The sequence below is a fragment of the Cydia splendana genome, chromosome Z (assembly GCF_910591565.1).
Source record: "Cydia splendana chromosome Z, ilCydSple1.2, whole genome shotgun sequence".
Classification (NCBI taxonomy): domain Eukaryota; kingdom Metazoa; phylum Arthropoda; class Insecta; order Lepidoptera; family Tortricidae; genus Cydia; species Cydia splendana.
In genome coordinates, this window is record NC_085987.1 from 20320189 (window position 1) to 20330541 (window position 10353).

Sequence of the window (10353 nt, forward strand, 5' to 3'; positions counted from 1 at the left end):
GCTTATTGATATTTTGTCAAGCACTCGTTTATGCCAGGATAAGTTTAGGTTTTCCACATCAACATGCTTCGTGTCCAGGCTCTTGAAGCTCAGCTCTCGGCCTATGGCCTCGCATGAAAACTCGCTTCGCTGGGACGATTCGGGCTTTCAGCCTTATGGACCTTTTGGCCTCTGGTTCTTGTTCAAGGTCTGCTCACGTGTAACTCTACATTTGGCACAAAAGCGTTTTGCGCTCAAAATGCGTCAGGCCTTCGACACTGTGGAGAGCTTGGCCTTCCACCTCGCTTTAATTTACTTACTTATAATCGTATATAATCTCGTATTGTTGTCTAAATTGCCAACGATTAACTTTGCGAATACAGAAATGTTTTTTTTTGTTGTTAGTGAAATCACATGTTAAAAAGTATAATGTCCATTTCAGAAACGGAATAAAAGGTACTGGAGCCTGCCGTGCTAGTCGTCTCAAAGGGTATGTGATAATTTATTCTACTAAATAATAATGTGCAAAAATATAAAGCGCTAAAACCTACGTATATTATAATATAAGCTCTAAGTCTATTATACAAAAACAGCAATTTTATGTACAAAAATGAGAAAACCATTCAAACTTTATGCACATCGGTCCTTATTATTATAGGCTCATTAAAAATACTTTATTTAGGAGAGTAAATATGAAAATCAAGATAAAGCTCCGGGCGAGAAAAGACAATTCTAGCGGTCCGCTAAAGGGTCTAGCAGGCTAAGTGAACAAGAAGTGCCCCCAACGGCGGATTTGGTCATTCTTTCAGGTGGTGTACTGGCAGGTCCTAAGAACACTCTATGCTTAATATCAGTCCTCGATCTTCCTTTGTTTTCGAGTTATTCAGGATAATGTAAAATAATCAGTGTATCATTGAAAGTGTCATATTTTGTAAACTGTTCAAGTCTGATTAATTAACCAAACAAAATTATATTTGACAATAATAAAATAGACTACAAAATGCATGTTTTTAACCTGCCCTTCGGCCGCGTACGTAACCAACCTTTCGTAACTGGTAACGAAGGCAGAAAAAATGATCTTTGTACGATACTGGTTTCGAACAAAGAGTTATTTTTCTTCATATGTATTCATTGTTTCGAGAGAAGAAATTGTCTATTTGAAGTTACTAATAAACAATATCTATTACTCATACGTAACTGAGTAAATATGTTTATCATCATTTAGCGTAGGTAACATATGAGTATGTTATGTAAAACCACTTCAAACTTCTTACTAACTGACCACTTGATATAGTAGATTGTACAACAAGGGCATAAAGTGACCCATTTTTACCCGAGGCAATTTTTTAGTCTGAGCGAAGCGAAGACCAAAATAGTAGACGAGGGTAAAAATTGACATGTATGCCCTTGTTGTACACTCTGCTTTTCACTTCGATTGCGAGGAAAATAATTATATTTTTCACGGCAATTTACACCACGAAAAGCGAAAGAACATAATACATAACCAATTCCCGCCAACTAACTTTTTAATTTTTTTTTTAATTTTCAACATGTGATCAGAGTTTCAGACGCTTGGTTTTCTGCCAAGTCAAACATTTCGGAGTAGTTTTGAACGATAATCGACTCCTATTTTATGTGATTTACTAAATTTAATGACAGAAAATACGGATTTCTAATAAATTGTAGCAAAAATAAAATTATATAACAAGTTTTGTCATCTACACAATTTTATTGCTCAGTAAAATTGTGCAATATGTTTTAACTGTTTGGCTGTTGAGACCGATTACCTTAGTCTTAGAAGAAAATTTTACTTTTATGCTCTAGAGCATAAAATGCGATTTTATGTCGTCTACGCACGACATAAAGGTGCACTTTTTGAGCATGAGAAGTGAAAAAGTATTTTATTTGTCAATGTCCATCGGCAGTCACAGGCTTAAGCTTTTAATATTTTTTTTACTGTCTAAACTAGCCTTGGTTTGCGAATTTTTATGTAAATATGAGTGAGAGTGAAACATATTTTGTTAGAACACGGAGAGGAGGGGTGGCTTTAGGTACTATTTAACGGTTGGTCATACCATAGAAAAAAAATATTCGAATGGAAATACGTACTGGCTCTGCACTAACAACAGCAGTGGCGGTTGCTCAGGCAGTATAACTTAATCTACGGGAAGTAATATTGTTAAAAATAAAGAACTTACATGCAAACAAGACTTTGGAAGAAATAAAGTTCTGAAACAACTTGACGAGCTAAAGGAAAAGACTAGCACTAATTTCGAATCTATGCAAAAGCAGTATGATGATTTCGTGTGGAAGCTAGAAAACGAAGGACTACATTTGATTCAGAAGATTCCCGATTTCCAGAATGTCAAAACAGGCTTTTACAATGAACTAAATAGAGTTCTAGGCGTAAAAACACTTCGGTTTATGTCCAGTGAGGAAGTCAATACCTACCTGAGAAAGTTAAAGATTTCTTATTAGCTGTAGCTGACTACAATAATGAAAATGACGGCAAGATGATTATTTTGTTTTGCAATAAAAACGCGAGGGAATTAATTCCTAGTTTTAAGCACATTTTATCTGATGGTACGTTCAAAGCAAGCCCTAACACATTTAAACAGTTATACACGATTCATGGTTGCAAAGAAATAGGCTCGGCTGTTCATCCATTAATTTATTGTTTACTACCAGAAAAAAACTACTTAAACATATGAGATAGTATTTAAACTGATCAAGTCAATGTCAGTCAATGTAGACTATGAAATAGCTGTAATGAGGGCAATCAAGAAAGTTTATCCCAGTATTTTAATCAAAGGTGTTATTATCACTACAACTGATGCCTGTATCGCAAAGCGAAACAATTAAAAATAACCTCGAAAGTGAAGAAGAGGCACGTGGCTCGATGTGCTGGTTTAGCTCGTTTACCGAAAGATTTTACGCATAGCGGTCATATGTTGTATAATGAGCATGAGTCCATTAGGTAAAGATGTTACAAAGTTTAAGAAATATTTGAATAAGCAATGGATGAAAGAAATGCCTTTCTCGAAAGTATGTAACTGTAGTGAATAAATGATTAGGACCACAAATAATGTAGAACGGTGGCATAGTAGATTAAACCGATATCTGGGCCGGAGTATGCCCACTGTTCCAGCTTTACTAAATGTTTTGTCTAAAGAGACCAAATTAAATATTTTCAGAAGACATACCAAAAAGTCAGTAGGTAACTTATGTTGATAGACGAAGAAATAAATCATTCCATAAAATTATTGAAACTGGAAAAAAAATTGCGTGGGACAATGTTTAGGAATTATGTATCCGTATTATGTTTTCTAAAGGTTTAACGTACCTACTGTGGCATAGTAAAATTGTTTATTATAGATTAATTAACTGATTTTGGTTTTGTTGTAATGGAGTTCTTATACCTAAGTATGTTTAATGGTCGACTTATGCCTGAAAATTAAAACGTTACACAAATTTAAAGTCTCTCTCTTTTTTATTTATTCAACACACCCACTAGAAAGAACATATTTTATCATATTACTGAGTAATTTCATGATGTTTACAATGTCTTGCACATATTCCTGTTCAAAATTAGTTACGATTGTCTTCCGCTTCAGCCACTTTTGACCAATTTTGGCGAGGGTGGAGATGATAGCTGCACGCTTTCGTGCCAGGCGATATATACAAATTGTGAATATAAAGCATTCTAGCTTTAAATAGATTTGGTATATCTTGGGTTTCCATCGGATATCCGCCGAAGACGCAGGCATTATTTTCTGGCGTCCTTTTTATCATGCCGGTAGTTTCTAGTGATGATGAAAGAGGTTCTTGGAAATTCTGGAAATCCATTTTATATTTCAATCGATTTCTATTACTATCTGAATGGTGGAACCGATGGTGACTGATTACGTATCAAGAAAAATAACTCTTTGTTCGGAACCAGTATCGTCAAAGATCATTTCTTATTCCTTCGTTACCAGTTACGAAAGGTCGGTTACGTACGCGGCCGAAGGGGTAACGTGCATCATGTCCTTATACTTCATTATAAAAAAAACATTTTTATTCTATTTTTTTTTACTTACAAAAAAATATGCATAAGTAGCCACTGATAGGGCACTACATACACATAAAAATTTTGCATAAATCTTCGTGCGTCATGTCAAGAAAAAAAACATTATCGAACAAGTAGTTACTAGCATATATAAATAAAGTACCAGTGCAGTGTGAAGATAAGTTAGTATGTATGTAAGTATACAATCTCTTCTAATAAACCTATTTATAATGCATCGACGATAACATGTCAACATTGGGTCGATTGCGTAATCATTGGAAATTAATAATATTAGCGGAAAACTCTCTTTTGAAATAAATGGAATTAGAAAACAATTACTCTTTTCTAACCTTTTATTATTTCATACAGTGGACCTGTGCATACGCGGCAGTATAAATCGGCTAAAAGCTGGGTTTTACTATTTACAAAAGCAAAGGCTCTTTTTTATGATATACTTAAGAGGCAAACGAGCAGACGGATTACCTGATGGTAAGCGATTACCGCCTCCCATGAGGATTACCCAGGATTCAGGATTTGCATATACCATGTAAAAAAAATACATTCATCTGGCAAATACACTTCGACATCTTCCAAGGTTTCGAAGGAAAGGTCCGGTTATATATGTCTTAGAAAAAATGTATAAAAACTGGGCAAGCGGCTGATTCATATAGCAAATGCACTAATAAGTGAAGTTACATCAATGATATTTTGTGTGGTAAGTGTCGACTTTTCGAATGGCGACACAGGCTATAATTACTTTCCTTTTCAAGCTCAGGACTGGTCTTTCAAATATTTTAATAGCAGGCATATGGTATTAAACATGCACAACAAATATCGAATATGTGCGAAAGTGTTTTGAAAGCTTTTAATAAGAATATCATACAAACAAATAAAGTTGGAAAAGGGGTGGTTTCCAAATATGTATAAATGATACTCGGCAAACTTATGTTTTGTAATCAGGACGACCCTGTTTGCCGGTTACGAGGGACCCGCGTACTTCATCTTCTCTCTCGTGTACCTCATCAGTCGGTCTGTGGCGGTTTCACTGATCGCAGCGCAAGTAAACAGCGCATCTTTGCTGCCTGCCCCAGTCTTATATGATGTCCCGTCACCGGTGTACTGCATCGAGGTAAACATACAATTAAAATAGCATTGTGCTTGTTTCTCTTTTTGATGTTTTTATACTTTTAAATCTTTGATTATTTTTTAAGGTTCAAAGATTCATTGATCAAGTGAATGGAGACAATGTGGCATTAAGCGGACTACAGTTCTTTATGGTCACTCGCGAGTTGCTATTAACGGTGAGAACAAGCAGAAAATTACATAATATGAATACTATTAAATAAAATGACCTATTCGTTTATAAAGTTCTAAATATTATTTGTTTTAGGTTGCCGGAACAATAGTTACATATGAGCTAGTAATGTTGCAGCTTACACCTTCAACTCAAGTGCCTACGGCTAATGGGACTTTGACATAGAAAATATATGCAGTCTTATATTTTTTATAATTTTTAAATAATAACTACCTACCCACCTACCAAAATTACACCAAAAAAGTTTTTCTTAAAGTAGAATTTTGATTGTGTGAGGGTTAAGGCGCGGTGTCTAGTAAAATGCGCTTTTTTGTAACCATAAGAATAATAAATATTTACAGACTTTTACAAGGATTTCATGCATTATTTTCTAGTATGTATAACTTCAGTCCTTGAACTACATACTTTATTGCTTGTCAGAAACACGAAGGCTCATTACGAGTATTTTCTCGATAGAATCTTAAGTTGAAAATATGCTTAAAATTGTCTTTATTTCCTTATTTTAGAAGTAGTACGACGAAAATGTATATGAAACTTACTTCATACGATAGCTTTTAAGTAAATCTTCTTTATTGCTTAACCTTTTATCGATAAGTACGTTAATTTTTTCATTCATAATTTTATGAATTCCTACATTTTGCCTACTAAATTATACCCTACGCGGCAATACCTTACTTGCGCCCATTCCTCACGCAAGTACGCCCGTGACCACTGTCAGCGTCGGACCTATGCTAGGTTAACGGACGTTTCATAAAATGGGTAATCACAGTGTAAATATGTAATACACACAATGTTTTTCAACATGCGAAGAAAAGCAAAATAATTCTTAAATACGGTGACATTTCAGACATTCGTCCGTCATATTGTCATTTTATAACAAGTTGTGCAGCAAAGGCACACACCCATCTAACTAATCCGGAATTCAGTCACGATTGATAAATAGGGTATTTGACAATTTTTTTATGAATAGTATCAACGGATCAGGTCTGTTTTCTGTCTTTGATGTCTGTATGGGACCCATTGTCTTAAAGCAATACAAAAGTCACAAATGATGGTCAAAGTCTGGCACCCGCACTTTACTTACGAAACGCTTCTAACAAAATGGAAATACATCGTGACGTCACGATGTAACGTTAGAGGCCGTTTCGATGTAAATAAGTACCTATGGAAAACAAGGAAATTGTGATTTTGTCGGTGAAATATTGCGTTTATGTATATTGTTGATATACAATACTTTTTTAAATAAAATGTAAGGAATCGAATGGTTATTTTTCATTATTTTTTTCCTATTTGGAAGTTAAAAACATTTTTTGAAACTTTGAGGTCTTGTATTTTTTTATTATTACCATATATTTTTTAAGATTCCAATTTATTGTGGTAAATTGCTTATTTTCTATATATTTAACTAGATTTAGTTATATGTCTCAACAACCCTATTGTGTGAACATGTTTTAAAAGGCTATTAAATTAATCAAATTGAATAATTTTTAAAAATGAGTAAACATTGATATAAGGGATTCAAATATTATGTTAGTGTTTAGTGTATGGTGGTAACCATTTCACCACTTTTAGTTTCCGAGTTACATGCGTTTTTGTGGAAGAGGTCGAAAAATAGCTATAATGATTTTGTGTTTAATTGGATTAGGTATTAACATCCTAAGGAAAATAAGTGTAAGTACAAATAATCACACTAAACTTTTTTGTAATATATTTTTTTAAACCCATTCTCGTTTTAATTTTTGTTTTAGTTTTAAACATATATAGACGAGTTCGTCTCCAATCTGTTCTAAGACTTTTTGACACATCAAAAGAATAAACTCGTCGCACACAGTCTTGGATAATTAACTGGTGCTTCCGGATGCTTGATTCCCAAATTGTTCATATTGACTGGCTAAAAAAGGATCGAATTCAGCTAATAGTTCCAAAATCATACAATAATTTCCATTATGCGGATCGCCAAACTTTTCGTTTCTTCCCCTGAAAGCGAGGCCTCTTGAACACAGATGCTTTACTACGGCTACAACCCTTTGCAGAAAGTTTCTCCAATAAGCTGCTTCCTCGTCGATCTCGTCTGTTAAGAATAGCACTTCTAGCTTTCAGACTAAGTATGCTAGATTTACGACGAGCAGAGTTTTCATGCTGAGCTACGCGGTATTCTGCGTTTTTCCAATCCTGAAATCCTTCTTTTTCAAATTGGGTTTATTATCTATTTGAACGAATGCCAAACAGGGCCCGCAAAATAACGTTTATTACTTTCAGAATAAACTAGCCAATTTCGTTCTTTGATTTCGTTATTTTTCATTTTTCTTAGGAAAATACCCGTATGCAAGAAACAACGCTGATCACCATATGTTTTTTGAGTTTTCGAGAAGTCACAAGATTTGTTTTGGTCAAAGTCGTCCCTTGCGATTATCTCCCTTAAACTGTCGTTGATTGGCCGTAAAGCTGGATCTTTGTTAATATCTGTAGTTTGGGTTTGCACTTGTTCAAGTTCAACAGATGGCTGCTCTTGTTGGGCCAGAAAGTCCATATCCGTTTCATTTCATTTTCCAGATTGTATTATTTCAGTGCATGATGTTGTAGTTTCTGGTTTATCAACTTTACTCTCATTTTGTTGGGTGGAGAGGCGGATGAAAGAAATTAATATTATATGTAAACGTTTGTTCTATTGCACTAATATTAAATCAACACAAGATCATACATTTTTTCAGTTACAAATCAGAATTGACAGATAGCTAAGTAACACACTCTTTAACCTTTGTAGTGGTGATGTGCCAGCATCTTCATCGAACTCCAACACTCCTCCTCACAACACTACTACTGCAGCACGCCCAGTTTGCCTCTAAGGATAGCAAGTCTGGGTCCTGGTAGTGCCTTTGTTAAAAGGTCAGCCTCCATCTCTTCCGTACACTTGTACGCGATCTTTAGTGCACCTTCTTTTACACAATCTCTGATGTAATGTACTTTCAGATCTATATGCTTTGATTTGGAGGATACTATAGGGTTGTGTCCCAATTTTATGGCGGCTTGATTGTTGCTCCAAATTGTTATCTGTCCGAAATCAATGCCCAAATCTCTAAACAGCGATCTTAGGTGAACTGTTTCCTTCGCAGCTTCTGTGAGAGCTGTGTAATCTGATTCTGCTGTTAAAAAGGGCCACGCTTCTTTGTTTCTTGGATGCCCAGCTGATCGCTGCCCCGACGTATTTGAAAGTATAACCAGAGCAGGACTTTCTGTCCAATTTGCAAGAGCCCCAGTCAGCATCCGCCATGCCTTCTAATGGCTTTTGTGACTTAGAGTAAGTTAGGCCGACGTCAGTCGTGCGTTTTAAGTATCGTAGTACTCGCTCAGCTGATTTAAAATGCTCCGGTCCAAAACAATCGTTGAATCTTGATAGATAATTAACGGCGTACGTTACGTCAGGTCGGGTAGCGACTGAGAGATACATCAATGTTCCTATTAGATTTCTTTAAGGTATGTTATCTTCTCCTCCTTTCTTGTTAGGCTCCAGATTTAAGTTAATTTCCATCGGAGTAGACGCGGTTTTGCAATCCTCCATCTTAAATTTCTTTAATGTTTCTTCAATAAATTCTATTGCAGTATTCCGTTCCATTGTCGTTGTTTATCGGTTTATTATAAAACTTTTCGACTTTGCGTTTGTATTCCTTAAATTTCTCGAATACTTCGTTTTAGTGCGATATGAAGTACCTAGATGCAACAATATTTAGTGTAGTCGTCCGGGAATGTTAGGAAATATTTAGAACCATCTAGTGTTTCGATGTTGACGGGCCCGCAGACGTCACTATGCACAATTTCCAGCGCTTGTGTAGATTGTGGTACGTCTAAGGATGAGAATGGCAGTCTGCCCATCTTCCCTTTGATGCATACTTCGCAGTCCGGTAAATTTCCTCCTCCTAGTTCGAGTCCTTTAATCAATTTCTTGCTTGCAGCTAACTTCAAGTCATTTTCATTAAGATGTCCAAGTTTTCGATGCCAAATTTCAATGTTGCTAACTGTCTTTGCTATATTTGCTTTTTCTCCCTTTGTGTAGTACAGGCCGTTTTCTTTCGTGGCAGTTAGAGTTACTTTACCTTTTTGATCTTTAACGTATGCCTTATCTTTTGTGAACAGTACGGTGTTTCCTTTTTCAGTGATCTTTGCGACTGACATTAAGTTTGATGCCAAGGTAGGTACGTACAACGCATCATGGAGGTTAATTGTTTCATTGTGGATGTTTATACGTACTTTGCCTATGCCTTCAACGTTAGCGGTGTGATTTTCAGACGCTAGCCGCAAAGTTCCAGTTTCGGAGTTCATGTTCTCAAAATTATCTTCCTGTGCACACATATGGGGCGTGCAGCCGCTGTCCAGACACTAGGTATCTGCAGAGGTGATGGACAGACAAGCAGGCGTTATGCTGAAGTTTTTCTCTTCCCTTTTGTGGAATGGTTGATTTGGCTGATGTTTATTCTTCTTACTCCAGCATTCTTCGGTATTATGCCCCTTTCTCTTGCATTTCTGACAGTATTTAGGCTTTTTCTTGGAATAGAATGTACCTTCTCTTCTTTCTTTTTGCGCATCTTGGTTTTGCCTAGCTTCGCTTTCTTCTATAATTTTAATTTTCAGCTCTTCAGGCTTTGGTAGGGTATCCCTCGATTCTACCGCTATTCTGAAGTTTTCGAATGAAGCGAGTAAGCTGTATAGCATCATTATACTTAGTAGATCAGTATTTAAAGTTATACCCATGTCTGCTAATTTATCGACGGTGTCCATGAAGTCGTTAAGATGTTCGCGGACGTCACCGTTATCATGTTTTTTCAGTATGAGATGCTTTAGCAATGTTGCTTTTCTTGCGGGACCAGTACTTTGGTAAATGCTTTTTAGTTTTTTCCAAAGCTCGGACGAAGTTTTGCAACCTTTTATTTGCTTCAACTCTGAAAGCGAGATGAGAAGTAATAATTCTGACCGTGCTAGTAGATCTTTGTGTAGAAATTCTTTCTTTTCCGTCTCG

The 10353-nt window shown here is 35.9% G+C and overlaps 1 protein-coding gene across 3 annotated transcripts in view; it reads left to right on the forward strand.

Annotated features, from left to right (window-relative positions):
• LOC134804823 (gustatory receptor for sugar taste 64f-like) overlaps positions 1-5692 on the forward strand; it is a 30798-nt gene extending 25106 nt beyond the window's left edge. For 2 of the 3 annotated variants that reach the window (XM_063778083.1, XM_063778084.1), the window contains exons 10-13: positions 422-469; positions 4988-5156; positions 5239-5328; positions 5418-5692. In XM_063778083.1, coding sequence (XP_063634153.1) covers positions 422-469; positions 4988-5156; positions 5239-5328; positions 5418-5507 — 397 coding nt within the window. In that variant the 3' untranslated portion in view covers positions 5508-5692. The remainder of the gene's footprint in view (positions 1-421; positions 470-4987; positions 5157-5238; positions 5329-5417) is intronic. The other variant, XM_063778085.1, reaches the window with a different exon arrangement.
• The last annotated feature ends 4661 nt before the right edge of the window (positions 5693-10353 follow it).